The sequence below is a fragment of the Crocodylus siamensis genome, chromosome 1 (genome assembly GCF_052110815.1).
Source record: "Crocodylus siamensis isolate JL-2025a chromosome 1, ASM5211081v1, whole genome shotgun sequence".
Lineage (NCBI taxonomy): Eukaryota > Metazoa > Chordata > Crocodylia > Crocodylidae > Crocodylus > Crocodylus siamensis.
The window spans coordinates 258,386,456-258,404,788 of record NC_143395.1 but is presented as its reverse complement, the minus strand read 5'-3'; the positions used below and the strand labels follow the sequence as shown (position 1 = coordinate 258,404,788).

At 42.2% G+C, this 18,333-nt stretch overlaps 1 protein-coding gene across 1 annotated transcript in view; it reads right to left on the bottom strand.

The window, feature by feature from the left end:
• The window catches only part of UMODL1 (uromodulin like 1), a 72,483-nt gene that overhangs the window by 16,108 nt on the left and 38,042 nt on the right, over positions 1-18,333 (bottom strand). The window contains exons 12-18 of the mRNA XM_090061219.1: positions 17,400-17,657; positions 16,351-16,463; positions 7,840-8,053; positions 5,933-6,070; positions 2,099-2,556; positions 1,226-1,368; positions 62-298 (exon numbers count right to left, since the gene is read on the bottom strand). Of these exons, the coding sequence (XP_089917345.1) occupies positions 62-298; positions 1,226-1,368; positions 2,099-2,556; positions 5,933-6,070; positions 7,840-8,053; positions 16,351-16,463; positions 17,400-17,657 (1,561 nt within the window). The remainder of the gene's footprint in view (positions 1-61; positions 299-1,225; positions 1,369-2,098; positions 2,557-5,932; positions 6,071-7,839; positions 8,054-16,350; positions 16,464-17,399; positions 17,658-18,333) is intronic.

Here is an 18,333-nt window from a genome sequence, read left to right as displayed (position 1 = left end):
GCTAAAAGGTTATACTGCTAGAAAGCTGGCACATCACTTCCAGCCGCAGAATATGCTATACCTGTTGTTAATAAAGGCAAATGACAGAGGATCCACTGAATTATTGGATGGAGTTGCCCAACATTCAGTGAGGACCACCTTGAGCTTGCTTCCCTCTTTATGAATTCCTACTTCAATCAGTATGTCATCACTGGCAGAAACGCTGAAATTTTTGGGTATTGCAGAGTTTCCAACGAACAGCTGCATTTCAGTAATAAAGTGTCCAGATCCATGTAAATCCTCAAAAATTGTGTAAACCCTGCAAAGACAATTTTAAAGAGCATAGATTCAATAGCATGTTTCTATAGGTGAGAAATATAAAGCTTGGTTTTCTAGCATACATGGACCACCAGAGTGAGGAAGAAATCAGCCAGCCAAGTATGGAAAAGAGTAGTGGAGATGAGAGTAGGAAGCTACAGAGGGTGAAGTGTACTGGCAGTGTAAGGGGAGAACACCAAGGGAAGAGGATTGCACCTTACTTCAAGGCTCAGAACCAGGAGAGCTAAAGCTTGATGCAGAAGACAAGAGGAAGACAATGAAGGGATTCAAAGAGGGAGTGACCTGTTCAGAATGACAAGAGAGGGACACAACTGTTTGGACATGCTGCAGGAGAGTGATGGAGAGGAAGGAGGTGGTGGTCCAGTAACCAAGGCCCAGATAGGAGCTCTGTTATAGGGATAAGGATGAAGAGCCAAGGTTCGCAAATGAACTAGAACAGCATTTCCCAAACTTTGATACCTGAGGCGCATGGTCTTCTGGATCAAGATTGGTGGCACACATCATTCATACACCCAAAAAGGGGTCGGTGGGGGGAGGGAGGGGGGGTGTTTTAAATAGATCTAAATTCAGAAAAGATATGGAGGGGTGCTTTGAGTCTAAAAATATTGAGAATCACTGATTCACTTAAGGGCAGAGGGGGCAGGGCCTCACCCTCTTGTGCCCTGCTTCTTCCACTGTCTGCCCTCCCTTCTCCCCTGGTCTGTAACTCAGGGGGCAAACCCTGCTGCTAAAGCTGCTCCTACAGGGTCTCGCATACCAGTGACCACCTCTGTAGCCCTTCTTGCTACCTCGCCTCCATCACTTATTGTAATGCCCCTAGAACACAGCTTAGAACACAGCATTTCTTTCCCACACAGCTACAGGGTTCTACCCATTAGAATTTGAAGTCAAAGAAAGGTTTATTTACCAGTCTGGAGCGTATCCAGATGAAGTCAAGAGGTCATTTTGAAATACACAATGAATAGGGCTCACAATCTTCAAGTGGTGGATAACTCCCTGCAAGGAAATATCATTCCGAAGTATTGTTTTCACTAAGGTGTTAGTCAGATTCTGAAAAATAAGAAGGAACCAGGGACAATTTAGGAACCTTAATGTTTCTGAGAACACGATAGTCCCCCTGGTGAACTATTTTTAGTAACCATAAGCAACATCTCAGGAATTCTGCATGCTCCTGGCCATGAAAGCCAAACATGTCAGCATCTATTACCGCTGTCATTTCAGGACTAGAAAATGCCCTTCTCACCTGAGCTAACTTGCTCTTCTCAATTAAGCCACAATGGCCACTGTTCCAGGAAAATACTCAGCATTTATGACCCATGTTCTGTGAGTGTGGCATATGAGATATATATGATGCCATACCCTTTTGCACAAAAGGGTCCTACTCCTCAGTGTCTACTGGCTAGTCCAGCATTTCTTGGGATATTTATTTAGATACTACAGGACAAAATGTTTTGAAGAAAGGCAGAGGTTATGAAAATCAAGAGAAGACCACCACTAGGGGCTTTTGTAACCCAAGGTGGCATGGGAAGTAGGTCATAATTCTGGATGCTTTGGAGGCAACAATCATCATCTCCCTTCCATTTACTTCCCACCTAGGTTTAAGGGTCACTTTTCACAGTGCAAGAAGAGCTGAGTTCTTGGTTCATCAGTGCAGGAAGCTTTGACAAGAACTAACTGCCCCACTGCACACCTTAGTCCAGTATCTCCTACTACCTCCAGTAGGGACCCAGAAATATGGGACCTGGATGTTTCTTCATATTCACCCATTCAGATGACTCACACTTTGTACTTCAGTTCCACATTCGTTCCACCCCGTCTGCAGTACAACAGAGGTGTCATTGCGGAAGCTCACATTGCAATGAGGTTCCCCAAGGTAGAGCGAAGATTCTGGGATAGATTCTTGCTGCAGAAATTTCTTCTGAATGGCAATGACAATCTTTTCAATTTCACAGAATATCTTCACAGCATCTTTTATGGAAAGCCTCTGGGCAGAGTTAATGGATGGGAGAGAGGTGACTGGTAGAGAATGGTAGACATTTGACATAGAGTCTGGGGAGGCCTGAGGTACTGCAGAGCTAGAGAACATAACGTGCTCCAGAACTTTGGGTTTAGTAGCAAAGGACTCTTCTGCAGCAAGTGAAGATACATGTGCCCAAGGCAGTGAATGTGCCACAGGAAAAACTGTGCTGCCTGCAGGATGGTCATCCGTAGCTGCAGGACTACCACTGGGAGAAAATGCTGTAAAGGAATAAAAAGATTTAATCCAATTTGTAGACCCTAACTCATTTCTTAAAGACTTCCTTTTATTTTGAGTTTTTTAAGAAGGAAACTCAGTTACTGGCTTAAAAGTAGATTTCTTTCTTAACTGATCACATGTAGGTACTGAACAATGGAGCTTTTTCTTGATTAAAAATTACACGAAAAACTCAGTGTCTCTAGAAATGCAATAACTGATTCACTCAAAATGTGTATTCAGCTTCCACAAGTCTTTTGGGATCCAGAATTTAAAAACTGCTCAGCCCTCATTTAGACACAAAAATGAGTAGTCAGATTTTGCTGCACAAACCTTCACAATAAGAGTCGCTGGCTGCTGAGCAATTTGGGAAGTCTGGTCCTCATAAGGGTGCCTAAGTTGCACCAGAGCTCTTTAGAAAATCTGGTTTTACTTGTTAGTGCAGACATTTGGGCTAAGTACAGACAGTCAAAAAGATCAAGGCTGAATCAATTCAATTTTTCCAGGTTAGCCTAAGCTGCATAGATTTAACCGATAAGCAAGTGAACAAACATTCACCTTTGATTTGGAAAATTAAGCCATATACCTGCGGTGTCGCAGGCCAGATGCTGGAGGGTTGCCAGAGCACACCTCTCTGCTCACCTGGAGCAAACAGCTTGGGTCAAAGCCAGGCCACACACCCTACCAGGAAGGGTTTGCAGGAGAGGTGCAAAGCATCCTGGGATAGTGGGGGACTGTGAGTTAACTTGAATCTGGAGGGGATCTGAGACAGAAGTAAACCAATTTAACATAAAGCAGTTAAGTCTGATACTATATCCATCCAGGTTTATCTTAAACCGGTTTTGGCAATTTTGAAATGCACTGAATTTCTGTTGTGTTACAGATTTGAACTGGTTTCCACTCACTGATACCAGTTTATGTGTAATTTTTGTCTCTAGACTTAAATATCTGTCATTGACCACTTTGGAAAAATCTGGAGTACAGCATGGTACAGGTACAGCAGATGTGTATTACAAATACATATCATAAAATAATAGAAATGTAGGGGTGAAAAGGACCTCAGGAGGTCATTTGGTAAACCCCAAGCTCAAAACAGGATTGTCCCTGACTATATCAGCCCAATCAAGTATCCATCTAACCTGATGTCTATAAACTCACTAGGGGGGACCAGAAGGGTTTGGGTTTCCCCTAGTGCCCCCTGGCATAACAAGGAATAATGGACACAAATCATTGGAGAGTAGGTTTAGATTAGACATCCGCAAGAACTACTTCACAGGGCGGCTAGGAGCTGGAACCAACTTCCTAGGGAAGTGGTGCTGGCTCCTACCCTAGGGATCTTTAAGAAGAAGCTTGATGCCTACCTGGCTGGACTCAAATGAGTCCAGTTTTTCTCCTGTCCAGGCAGGGGGTCGGACTTGAAGATCTACAAGGTCCCTTCCGACCCGACTTCTATGATTCTATGATCTTAAAAACACCCCAAAAATAGAGATTCCACAGCCACTCTGGATAGCCTGTTCCAATGCTGAACTACACTGTCATTCATAAAAGGATAAATGTAAAAAGACTTAACTAGGAGAATAACAAATGGGGAGTTTCTCTGGCAGGGGGAGGAAGGGGAGAGAATTGAGGGGAGTGATATGCATATGGGCACTAAACACCAAACTCCTCCTTCTAATCCTTCTTCCTACCTAGTCAGTTAACCTGGAATTTTTTTTAACAACACCTACAATACCTGTCTTCATCCATCATTGAGAGTGGCAATGTAAATGGCCTATACCCACATAACTAATAGTTGGTGCATTTGGGGTCATATAGATTCTATTATGCAACATTTTACTGAATTATACACATAAATAGCATCTATCCTGCGATTTACATTGGGAAAAGAACCTCTTAGGAAACAATTCACATCTTTCAAGAATGTCCCTAATTGAAAAATTCCTGATTTGATGCCAGGAAAAAAAAAAAGAAAAGAAGCAGAAACTATTTCAGAAACATCTTTCCCAAATCTTTACTATTATAGTGTTAAAGTTTCTTGATTTACTGACATCAAACCAAGACCAGTATATATTTACAAGCCTTGTGACTTCAGCCAATACCTGTAATTTATCACTATGGCTACAAAAACAAATACAAACCAAAAAATGTGGTCAAAGGATCTGTGAAACCAAACCACCTATTTTAACTAAACAGTAAATTATTGGAGAAAAGCTGGAGAAAGCTGGATGAAATGAGTATAGACAAACAAATCATTAATAACATTAGTATTTAATGTGACTAAACCGCCTGCACTCTGATTTATATTTTCTTTTCTTTTGCCTCCACTGCTCCCTCTGTTAATGCTTGTGAAAATAACTAGTGCTTTTAATAGTTCTGTTAACTTGTCAGGGCAAAAATAAGAAAAAAAATTATTGTTAAAAAAATAATGAGAATGGCCTGACCCCATCAAATGCCCATACTCTTGCAGTGAAAAAAGCATGTTGAAAATCTACTGAGTATAATAATAGAAATACTAATACAAACACTAAAGATACACCAAAATACACTTTTTTCCTAATCTGATATATTTTCACACACTGAGGGCATATCTACATGTGAATTTATGCACCCTAAATTTAATGCACCTTAGCTTAAGGTGCATTAAGGTGATTTAGGTGCACGTCTACACGTGGACACCCTAAGTTGCCTTAATGCAGCTCACTGGGCAGTCTGCCCTGGTCAGCACCCTAGACAGTGCAGGCTTCTGAGGGCGCCTGAATCCTGGGCAAGCAGTGAGGTGTCCTGGTTCTGTAGGGCTGCACTACCCAGCCAGCAAACCTGCCCAGAAGGAGGGGCACAGGGGAGCCAGCAGTAAAAGCTGTGCCCACACTGCACTGCCCCCTTCTCCTGCAGGGAGTCATGGAGGGGCCTGCCCCTGGTGTGCGTTCTCCCACCGCTGCTCCCTCTGCTGACTTACTGCACACTGACAGGGACTGCTGCTGCCAGACCACTGCAGCACAGGACCCCTCAGTCCGCTCAGTCACATAGTGTTAAAGTGCCTTACAGCATCTACGTGTGGGTTAAGGTGCCTTAACTAATCACGCCTAAATTTAACACTTCATGCTTCATGCAGGGATTAAATTTAGATGTCATTAGACTAAAATCACCATTTTTAAGGTGCATTAAGGGTGCATACGTGTAGACTCATGCCCTTGGTGCCCCTTAAAAGTGACTAATGCACCTTAAATCACCACATGTAGATGCTCCCTGAGTCACATTTATCCTACACATAACTCTATGGCTTGAGGTGGAGGTTCATTGCAGATGGATGTGACCAAATGATTTTACAAAGACCAGATCATTAAAACATCAACCAAGTCAGGAGGGAATAGAAATTATTGCCTTTGCAGTTTCTCCCAGGCCTGTCCGAATTTAGATCAATAAATCCTTCATTACAGCTGCATTGATAGGACCCATATACGTTATGGCATGATGCCTCCACTGAACAGTCATCTTCTTCTCTCTTGCATTCATCGTAATCTGTTTTTTAAAGTGGGGGGGAAAAAAAGAGAGTTTGTGACTAAAGTCCTGATTATTCACAAACTGGAACTTCCATCATGGTGTCACTGTGAAACCAGTTCTTGTTGGTAGCGTCATGTCACTATAATGCTTGTTCTCTACTGTACTGCTATTAACAGGAGTCTAGTACAGCAAAAATACTTATATCACTGCCTAGATGAATGCCATCAATAAGAGCCTCCCTCTGTACTGCTGATGAGAAATCCCCTGGCACTCACCCCAGTGTTTTTTTCATTTTTCCCTGAAAAATGACAGCTGTTACTCCCCCTGTCCCACCCCAGCTCCAAGTATTCCTATAAGGAAGGAGATGGTTAATACGCTGCCTGAAAATTTTCATCTGAATTCTCATATTTGGTCAAAATGTATAATTTCAAAGAAAAAACTGTTGAAGTTTCTGGGATTTTTGCAAGTTCAGATGGAAGCATTGATGCAGGCTGGTTTCCAATTTCCCCCTATTACTTGCTGCTATAACTAATATGACGCACCAACCAATAACACTTGTAGCATCAGCCTCTAGCACTTGCAGCACAAAGAGTCCTTGTTACCTTGCAACAAACCCTTACTATCATTAGTACAGTTTGCAGGGGACAAATACATCCTTGTAGGTGCTGAAAGGCTACCATGATAACCATCATCCTCTTCTTCTTATGTGGCACATGGCTGTGGTGATGATGGTGGTAGTAGAGGAAATACACCACCATGTGGTAAGCCATTGGCACAGCATACATTTCTTATGTAAATCAGGCTCTTTTCCATAAAGGGATCATGTACTTGGTTGCTTTATACACAAGAGATTTAAATTGAGCACTCACAGCTTAAATCAGAAGGCAAAAAACCAAAGTGAACTCTTCTAAACTTCCAGGGTCAAATTTCAGAATCCTCAATGCACTGACAAGTGTTTTGCCCAACAAAAAGTCACTTAAATGTGACAGACTATAGCCCTTAAAATACAATGCCTTGCTGAATAGTGCAGCAGAGGGCACAGTTATAAAGGACACATCAGGACTGACAGTTTTCTAAATCTTTCGGAATATACAGCTGGAGATCTGGCAGACAAGGAAAATGCACTGAATTCAATGCACAAATTTCAATAAAGCTCTCATGTATCCTCCCTGAGATTCTAATTGAGAGGTTAGAACTGTATCTTTTGAATCAACATAGTGAAATGGTGGAATACCAAATATGGTGATGGTTTAACATTTTTTTCCAGAAATACATCAATCTGCAAAGTAGGATTCAGCAGCAGTTAAGAAATTAGTATTATTGATCAGTCTCAAAAGTGATTGGTAAAGGAGAAATTGTATAGTAGCCATTTATGATTATACCAAACAGATGGTCTTCATCTGAGTTTTGCAAGTGAGCAGTAGGCAATATTAATTGACAGTGTAACAGACACAATTATTGCCTAGATAATTAATGTGTTGGAGTTTTTATTGTTTTGCACCTGGGCTGGGGGAAACTAGTATACTGTAGAGGGAAATACTGCATTTCAGGTTGGGTTTAGGATAAGGGGAGCAGTTGTCTTCATTCTTGCATCACATTTCTTGCTTTATCTTTTCATGTTCTCTGAAAAAGTTCATTGGATGAATTGGAAGAAGTACTTAGGGAAAAATAATGGCTTTTCATCTGTCACTTTTTACAGTTTCTCTGTTCCAAAAATCACAAACTAAAGATACTCTTTATCATTTTGCCAGCTTTGAAAAATTACAGTGATATAAATTGCACCTTACCATGTATGGAGAAACTGTTGTTGTCAACTGTGAAATAAGAACTGTGTTGAAAGGCATCACGGAAAGCTGTGGCAATGTACTGGATGTCCAGATCTTCTGCTATCACTAAACTGAAACCTACCACGATGCTCCCATTAGTAATACTGGTAATCGACATTTTAATCGTACCATTATCCATTTGCTTACTAAGGTTAAGGGGCATAGATTTATATACCTGTGATCAAAACATAAATGCAGATGAATATAGACAGAATTAATAAAATTTCATACAACAATATTATGTATTGCAAGAGTGCTTCATGCAGTCTTTAACTACTAAGCTTTCCTGATACAGCTGAGACTCAACATGCATTTAACTGTGGACATAAAACAAGGGAAAGATTTCATTCATTTCATTTATTCAGACAGGGATGGCATAGACATTGGCAAAGGCTCCTTGTAATACCAAAGTCTGCCTAGGAAGCAGGTTATCTTACTGAAAATTACTTTCAACATTCCCGCCCTGAAATGCCTTCAGGAAACAGTGCAGCCCAATGCAGAGGTGCTGACCAGGAGCCAGTCTGACCAGTGGGATGCTCAGGGTTTGGCATCTCCACAGTAATCTCAGTCAGAGTGACCCTATGAAGCCTCAGCCACTTCTTACAGCTGCTCATACAACATAAACCTCCACTCAGTGAAGGTAATTCAAAGTGGGAATTCAAATGTATTCGAAGTGGTAAAGACTAAGATGGACTGCAAGGAACTATAGAAAGATCTGGCACTACTGAGTGAATGGACAACTAAATGACTAAGTGATGCACCTGGGCAAAAATAACCCAAACTATACCTACATTATGATGGGCTCTACATTAGCTGTCACCACACAGGAAAAAGATATGAGAATTATTGCGGACAGTTCACTAAAAGCTTCAGCTCAGTGCTCAGCAGCCATAAAATGGCAAACAAAATGTTAGAAATTATTAGGGGAATTGTAAACAAAACATAAAGTACCATTATGCCCCTTTCTAAATTCACTGTGTGTCCACACCTTGAATACTGTGCCCAGTTTTGGAGCCTCATCTCAAAAAAGATATAGAAGAGCTAGACAAGATACGGAGTGGGGCAACAAAGATGACTAGTGGTACAGAGGGGCTTTTGTATGAGAAAAGACTAAATAGGCCTATTCAGTTTAGAAAAGAGATACTCAAGGGGGCACATGATAAGAGTTTACAAAATACTAAACGGTGAAGAGAAGGCAAATGGGGATTTATTATTTACTGGGTGCATGTACATGGGTGCTTTACTGCACCAGTATTAGGGCACAGTAAATTAACTCCACCACAGGATAGTATTGTCAGGGACATTATTATCTTACAGTGGAGTAATTTACTCCTCTGAAACACACATGTAGATGGTGACAGGGCTGGCTCGATGACAGGGCTGGCCCCAAATGATGGGGCTGACTGTCACATAGCCCTGCACTGTAGCACACTCGTGACCCAGCCAGCCTCAGATGCAACCACCCAAAGCCTGGGGCTGACTCCCCACCCCGCCAATGGCCTCACCCTCCCCTGCATACCTGGACTCAAAAGTGCTGCAATCCCAGGTACATGAACAGTTTTCTCCAGTGTGAGCTGCACTGGAGTTTATCATGTCACATTAATTGTACATATAGATGTACTCACTGCCTCTTATTATACAAGAACTAGGGGTGATAAAATGAAATTAGCAGGCAATAAGTTTCAAACTAACAAAAGGACGTTCTTTTTCACAAAGCATGTAATTACAGTGTAGATCTCCTTGCCACCAGATGCTGTGGAAGCTGGCCATTTGGCCAGATTCAAAAAGGGATTGGACAAATTCTTGGAGGAAAGGGGTATCAGTAGCTATTGAGCATGGGAGTTAGGGGTGGAACTTATGAATTAGACTATCCTAGATCCTAAATGCTAGAGGCTGCAAGTAGGAGAGGAACAGTGGAAAAAACCCTCATCATACCCACTTCATTCTCCCTTTCAGCATCTACTCTCTACCACCGTGTGACACAGGATACTGGGCAAGGTGGACCTATGACCTGACCCAATAAATGATAGTTCTCACATTCTAATAGCAGAACCACAAGGAACAAGGCTGGTGCATGCATCACCAAAAATAAACTGGGCCTTCATTTATACCCAAATGTCAGGCCACAGAGGAAAGAGAAAGGAAGATTTTCATGCTCTCAGCACTGCCACATGATGGCAACCTCCCTAATGTCTGAGTCCTCTACCTCAAGCCTCTCTCAAAAGTGTTTCATACAGGTCTTTTCTAGGGAGTCTTACATTATCACTACAAGTTCTAACAGACCCTTGAACACATGTCACATGTCCCAGACCTCTACAATCCCCTGAGAGCCAACAGCCAGATCCTATTCCACCTATTGGGCACCTAAGTGGAATTAGGTTAAGAATGAACCTGTTCCACCCTGCTTAAATCTCTTGAGTTTATGAAACAATGCATGGGTCATTCTCCTCCTTGCTGCTTTTTGTGACAGCTGTAAGACCAAGAGCATGGTGTGTTACCAAAGGAGACAAACTTCCCCAAGTCCCTCAAACATTTCTTTAGGGACTTCAGCAATCCAGGCTGACCTTGACAGGCTCAAGAAATGGGCAGACAAGAACCTGATGGTGTTTAACACCAAAAAATGCAAGGTTCTCCACCTTGGGAGGAAAAACCCGCAGCATGCTTATAGTTTCAGCAGTGCTACATTGGCTAGCACTTTGGATGAAAGGGACTTGGGGGTCATGATTGCCCACAAGATGAACATAAGCCTTCAATGTGATGCTGTGGCTAGTACAGTGACCAAAATGCTGGCTTGCATCCATAGATGCTTCTCAAGCAAATCCCAGGACATCATTCTCCCATTGTACTTGGCCTTGGTGAGGCCACAGCTGGAGTACTGCGTCCAGTTTTGGGCTCCACAATTCAAAAAAGACGTAGAGAAGCTTAAGAGAATCCAGAGGAGAGCCACACATGTGATCAGAGGTCAAGGGTGCTCACCAGGATCTGGGGGAATGTCTGTTCACCAGAGCGCCCCAAAGGATGACAAGATCGAACAGTCACAAACTCCTCCATGATAGTTTTAGACTGGACATAAAGAAGAACTTCTTTACGGTCCGAGCCCCCAAGGTAAGGAAGAGACTGCCACCGGAGGTGGCTCAAGCACCTACTGTGAACGCCTTCAAGAGACATTTGAATGCTTGTCTTGCTGGGATCCTACGATACCTGCTGACTTTCTGCCCTTTGGGCAGGGGCTGGACTCAATGATCTTCCAAGGTCTCTTCCAGTCCTAATGTCTATGAATCTATGAATAGCATTACAATTAGGCACCTAATAGATGGAATAGAATCTAGCTTCTAGTGGCTAGGCCAGAAAATAACCCTACATTAATTAGAGAAATTAATAGCCTCCAGTTAGCCTCAAAGCACTATACAATTTACAACTTCTGGAATTGGGCAAATAAACAACTCATTAAAAACAGACATTTAAGCCAGGTACAGACATTATACTTTTATTGGTACAAGTGATCAGAAACTAGCCTATACCCATAAGAGAACAGAAGTTCGGTACACATAGACTGGTTTAAAAATAGCAGAACCCAGTCTAAGATTTGCTCCTCACCACCAAAAGGTGAATGTGTGTTCTGTTTGCTATCTATCTATGCCACTTACAGAAACTGCATAACATAAATCAATGCTGCCTCCGGCTTTTTTGAATGTCTTTATCTAGCCTTAGGGCAGAATCCTATTTCATTTCAAGTGCCCAGATGGTGCTTGCTTAATTTCATTATTGCCATTTTGGCACTTTTCAGTTTGTGATTCTATTCCACATACAGTGCAGATGCACAAGTGTCCACATACTTCCTGAGTATGTACAGTATCCTGTGCTCTGGCTGGGCAGGTACATGGCTCTGTACATGCCTACCTGAACAATCATAAGTCCCAAAATTGTAGCAGGGCAAAACCCCATGACTAGATGGTGTTATCCACTCCCCTCTTTGGCCCCTCCTCTTGAGGCTCACACGCTGCACCTTGCATTTAATACTAATTGAATGGAAAGCAGGAAGGAGGTTTCTTCTACATCGGAAGTAAGAATCCAAGCAAAAACTGAGGACCTCTCTTAAGGAAGCTGCCATCTCTCTTCCTCTTAGCCCTACATCTCTCTCTCAGGTGCCAGGTAGCTCAGCTTCAAAAGAAGGGCTGAAGAAGGGACTGGACAATGCCTAATTCGTGGTCTGGTAGGTTAGTAGGCAGGATGTGTATGTTCAAACTCCCTGTGATTGAAAGAAACCTAGAACCTTGGTCTCCTACTTCCTGAGCAAATTCGTCTAAGCACTAACCTATTGGGAAACCATAGGACCTATTGTCATCCTCCTCTAGCATGCACTAGCCATGGGTTTTTGTTAAGAACCACATGCAGCTCCATCATCCAGGCCAGTCACAGTTCTTTTCTTGCTCCCCCCTTGCTTCTGGTCAAGGATGTCATTGTCAGCAATCCCTCACGATTGAAGTTGATCACTCCCAGGGGTCAAGTTAAGGGTTGTAGATGAGTCCATTGACTCCAAGGTCTGAAGAGTGTTCAACCTTCTCTAGCTCCTGTCCATCAATGAAGATCTTTATTGGGGGGGGATAACTGCCTTATTCACTTAACTCAGGGGTGGGCAAAATGCAGCCCAGGGGCCAGATGCGGCCCACCAGGCCATTCTATCCAGCCCGCAAGGCCCCTAAAAAATTTAGAAAATTAATATTTATCTGCCCCTGGCTGCCTATCATGTGGCCCTCAACGGCTTGCCAAAACTCTGTAAGTGGCCTTCTGCCCAAAATAATTGTCCACCCCTGACTTACCTATTCTTGGAAGGTGAATCCAAAGGGTAGGGCTTGCATATTATACTAGACTTAGACACAAGACTCCAACAGATCTTATACGGTCCCACCAGGGATCAAGTCCTCTCCCCCCTTCACTCCAGTTAACTTTCTCAGGTCTGCTTTGAGGACTCAGTTTTATTTTAGCTATTTTTTTCTTTGTATTATTCTGCACAAAGCAGAGGTAAGAACTTGGAAAATGGCATGATGATGTTCTCTACACCCAGATTCAGCCACTAGATGACACTACTAAACTATTTATTGGTATGGTTGCATGATTTAACAATACCCTACCACACCCTAAAGATATAAAACTGAGACTGTTATCTGGAGAGGAAGAAAAGAAACAGTCTATTTTAAAGGAAATTATTTATTAAATTATAAAGGGGAAGGGGAAACAAAGCCTCTAATCACTCAGATTTTTCTACCAACATTTAAAAAAACACCCTCTTTCTCAGGATGTACAGTTTATCTACAATTCCTTTGGTTTACAAAGGAAAAGAGCAGCAATATAAAAACAGATATACAAAAAGGTACATGAGTGCCAGAAGTTCCAAGAAACAGGCTGAAATTGGTGGTAAATACTGAGGCCTACAGACAGAGTAGGGAAACCCTCCCCTGGTAAGCCAGACACCCTAGAGGTAGGTTAGCCCACAGTGAAGTCCCTGGAAGAGCCGGGGAAGCCAGACTGACATGCTAATTGAACTAATGGGGCCACAGTAGCATAGCTGGAAGTTTGGTGCTGTTCAGGGGTCAATGAAACAAAGAGGCTCAGAGCGATGTGTGTCATTATGTAGAGCAGCTGTAATTTCAGAAGGGTAATGGTCAAGTTCACAGCCACCTGGTAACAGATCTTGAGCAATATGTCAGTGTGTGGATATACAGACATGCAAACAATTTCCCCCTTGAGTAAAAGGAGGTAAGGCTTTACCATATACAGGCTATTGCACAGACCAAATACCCACTCTCTTCCTCTGGTAAATGGAAGCCCAGCACATAGTGGTTTGGTCCTCAGTTAAAAAAAGGTAAGCTACCTCAGTTAAGATCCCACTTATTGCATGCAGTTAATGGGGGATAAAAGCCCTGTTCCCAGACCCCGCAATAAACTGCTAGTATAACCATACTCAGAGACACCAGATGCAGAGTGACCATATGTAGCATTTTAACCAGGACAGTACTGGATTCCAGAGGCTGATCCTGACCAGCTGCTGAGAATTATAATGGACATCCTGGAAACACAGGGCCATGGGGTACAATCTGGCTGGGCATTGGAGCAATTCAGAGCACCTTGCAGGTGGGCATGCAGCCCCACCCTCACCCCCGTTCTTGCTGCCTGGTGACAGTGCAAGGGGGGACATAATGTCCCGGATTTCTGGGATTTCCATATGGTAAGCCTAACTACAGGTGTAAATTTAACAGAAGATTAGTTAAATTGCATAAATGCCTGTGTGGACATGCCTGTTCAGTATTAAAGTGGTCTTAATTAGATTTGTTTTACATTACCTTGGAAATGAATTGAGCTCAATTGAATTAAGGCCATTTTAATTCTAAAGAAGCATATCTACACGGGGATTTAATGTGCTTTGACTAATTCACTGTAAATTCACATCTTTAATTTTCTTGAGAGCTCCTGTATAGATGAGTCCTGACTGATATAATCTCTGGCTGTCTCAGCAGAAAGGCAAGAGCAAAGTGCACAGAAATTGGAATATCCTTTCCAGCTCAGTGATGTAAGGCATTAGGTGCTCTGCCATCAAGAGATCATGGGAAAGCTAGCATATATAATGTTCATTTCCATGCTCTTCCATGGACAACATTCCTCCCTCTTTCTCTCCAATATTGACAGTTTAGCAAAAAACATTTCAAGCACTGCAAGACACTAGCCTGAAAAATCCAAAGTTGCTTAAAAAGTACAATGATTTACAAAATAAAAGAAAAGGAAAATTGGGACTGTGAAGATATAATGCAAAAAAAAAAAAATCTCAAACTACCACAGGAACAAAAAATCTTCCAGCAAAGTTGATCTAACGAGGACCTGAGACTTCTCTTTAAAAAGTCAGTAGCGTGGGCTTTACACCATGAAAAGAAAAATATAAATATCTTTTTTTAAATGTGTTTCTTAATTCTCACTTCTAGGGCTGATAGAAACAAAAGCCCTGTCACAAGACACTGTAGAGTATTTTACCTCAGACAGTGGCCCATATCTAATGGTTCAAAATGAGAGAGAAAGCCCTCGTCCTTCATCTAGCCAGTTGTAGGGAATAATTGTTTCAGGAAGAAAATAAGGAAATATAAGTGCTGTGGCTGTGACTAACATTGCTGCCAATCTCCCTTTCATTCTTCTACATAATATTTTTACGCATTTTCTTTAACTATTTTCATCAGTGGCTTAGGGAAACTGACTTTATGTTCTATGAACAAGTATATGTTTAATTTTATCTATGTATTAAAACACAAAAGGTTTTGATCAAGGTTCAGTATTCCAAAGTATTCTGACACAAAAGAGTGATGAATGGAAGGGAGGGCAGTGCTTAATTGCTGCATTTTCCCTTTGCATAAGCATGTCACATTTGTTTTATGACTAGGATGTATCAGTCTGGGGTCAAGAAACCTGGAAGCTAGAGAAGTTGCAGACTAATAATGGGAAAGTTATTTTCTCTCTAAAAATATATGAAACAGGGACCTTATATTAGTTTTTTCTACCAAAAAAGATGATGCATGCTGCTTAGAGCATTCTTCACTTTCTATTTTGAACCTTCACTTTCTGTTCTGAACCTGGACACAAAAAATGGCTCAGTTGCAATGTTGCCATTTTTGTGTGTCCAGGGATGGCTGTGTTTTTCACAGATGATTTAAGAGATAATTGTGTACCAAGTTAGCAGTCAGTTGTAAAGTGTGCGAGTCCTCTGCAGTATTTCAATAAATGGTTCTAGAATAATCAATCATAAATTTATCATCCTTGATGTCCCCTCCCCTCAGACATCTCTCTGTCATGTAGATGCATAAAAGGAAACGGACAAATGGGAATACATTACAGCAAAAATAACAAGCCCCATGCTTTTTAATAGACCTGGTTATTTGTTTAACAAACACCAAAAGGACCAATAAGAACAAACAATTGATGGATTGGCTGAGAAATAAAAGGAGAGTAATTCCTCCCAGTAAAATCCCTATGAATTACAGTATTCCAGTATGGTTTGATGTCCTGTGCCCTACTTAAATGTAGCATAAAAAGTGACTTAGAAGAGGGAAAAAAGTCTTATTCATTATAAATGGATATTAAACAGGATAATAAAAATATGTCCTAGTAATACTCTGCGTTTATATACAGCCATGTAGTTCAATGATTTCTAAGTGCCTCACAGACATCAATTAACACCTTACAACACCCCTTAGATAAGCTCAGTTACATCAATGTCCCTCATGCAGCTGATAGACAAACTGAAACAGAGAGCACCAAGAATGCAACCCCAAGCTCCTGAAGCCAGCTCTCATAGCCTAACAGCTGCGCCCCGTTTGCTCCATGTTGTTGCAATACAGGAAGTGAATTCGCAACCCATGTATATCTAGAGAGATAGTGCAGACCACTCACTGACATTCCTCATCTTATCAAGCCCCATTTCCAGCAACTTACTTCATTGACAAACAGCCGTGTAAAGTTTTGATACTCTTCACTACTTGCATTGCTAAAGCCTTGAACATATTCCATACTTGTTAGTCTTACTGTTCCATTAAGTTTTTGAGCAGCTGCAAAATTAAAAGAAAGTTATTGAGAAGAATTATTTACAGATTGTGGTTCACAGACCACTGGCAGCCTAGAGAGAGTTCTCTGATCACATGGTCTTGGTTCTGCTCATAGGACATGGACAGGCGGTTTATCTGAGCACCAAGAATTTCAAGCAGGAAGCTCTACTGCCCTTTAAAGTGTAGGAGGGAGCCAAAGCACTATTAAAAAGGTCAGGAGAAGGTGGCAGGGCTTAAGCAGTGTAGCACTGTCCAAGTTCCTTGTAGGAAGGTCCCTGCAGGGCACTCTGACAGCTTGTTGCTTGGCAAGCCATTAGCGAGCCAGTGCACTCTTCCTTTCTCCCTTGGTGGGGTGGGAGGGAAAGCAAAGGACTGTAAGCTAAAAGGAGTCCTAGGGACCCTGAGACAACTGTACAAACATTATATGCCATACTAGAAAACTTCTTTCTCTGGAGATGTTGTTGATGGGAAGTGCTAGCACTTTTTCATGGGAGAGCTAGCCTCCTTCCATGAAGAAAAGCCTTTAATGCCTGTATGCTAGCTTTTTGTTCCAGGAAACAGGCATTTTACCTGGCACAAATATAATGCCTGTCCATGGCCATAGTTTCCAGCTGCTGCATCACGTCAAGGCAAACTAAGAACACGTTAAATGAATGACCTACTATTATTTTTTCACATAAGCTATTGGTGTAGTTGCTTGAGGGAAGTCATATGACCATGGCTGGGAAGGGAAGTGCTCCCAATGATATGATTGTATCAACAGAATCATTTCAGTACCAAGCTTCAGTGCTGACTTTATAGTACTGTCGCAACTGGATTCCCTGTCAGTCCACTTTTTTTAAACAAGCCCCTACCCAGACCTCTCTTAAATGTCAGCTTGCATTATAGACTTCAACAGCAGTAAAGTCCAATTACAAACTTGTTTCTAAATAAAATTACCGGTCTTTACTTTCTGATGTGCTGATTTACTTTCCTTCATACAATCTTCTGTCCTGATTTCGACTGTGTATAAGACCCCAAGTTCCAGTCCTGTCACTGTCAAGTGTTTGCTGCGAGTTTTAGTTTCCCATATCAGCTGATCTTCCTGAAGCAGTAGAAATCGGAAAACAAGATTCTCCGTAGATTCTGTGGACCATGCTGCATGAAAGCTGGTGCTATTCACATTGGAGAGAATAATCCTTTGAGCTGGGGCAGGTACTGGGAAGAAAAGAGAACCACCACCCATCAAACCTTTTGGTCGGAAACCTATCATCTCAGTTTAAAATCAGCTTTCAAAGTACACTTGTTCCATCCTGCAGTGGAGAGGAATGCATCTAAATCTAAATGGTAGATCAGTGGAGCTTAAAGACGCTTGCTCTGCATGGTTCTTCCATTTCTCTTGAACCTCCAGAAGAGATTCTCAAGAAATCAGCCTTGTTAAAAGCATTGGTTACGAAAAGAGTAAAGCAGTGACTCCCGAAGGGTATGCCGCAGCACACTAGCATGCCACAGGAATGAAGGCAGTGCGCCACAAGATCCTGTTGAGGGTAAATGCTTTTCCTCCCCTGCCTGGCACCCTATGCCTGTCCCAGCTACTCCAGCAGTATCTGTGACTGCACCTGTGACTGCTGCTGCTGCCTTCCCCGACACTTCCCAACCCCCAAATGGCCCCTGTGCCAGCCTTCCCCATGCTCCCAGCCATTGGTCCTGCTACTGGCAGGCATGTGGATGCCCTTAACCCCTGAGGTACAGACCAGGGTTTGGGAGGTACAGTCAGTGGAAAAAGTAGGGTACACCAGGGTGAGGTCCTGACCCAGCCACCCATAAGTGGTACCAGCTACAGCAGCAACGTTTTTGAGCCTCAAGGCCCCCGTCCAGATCTTTTCTGAATGTA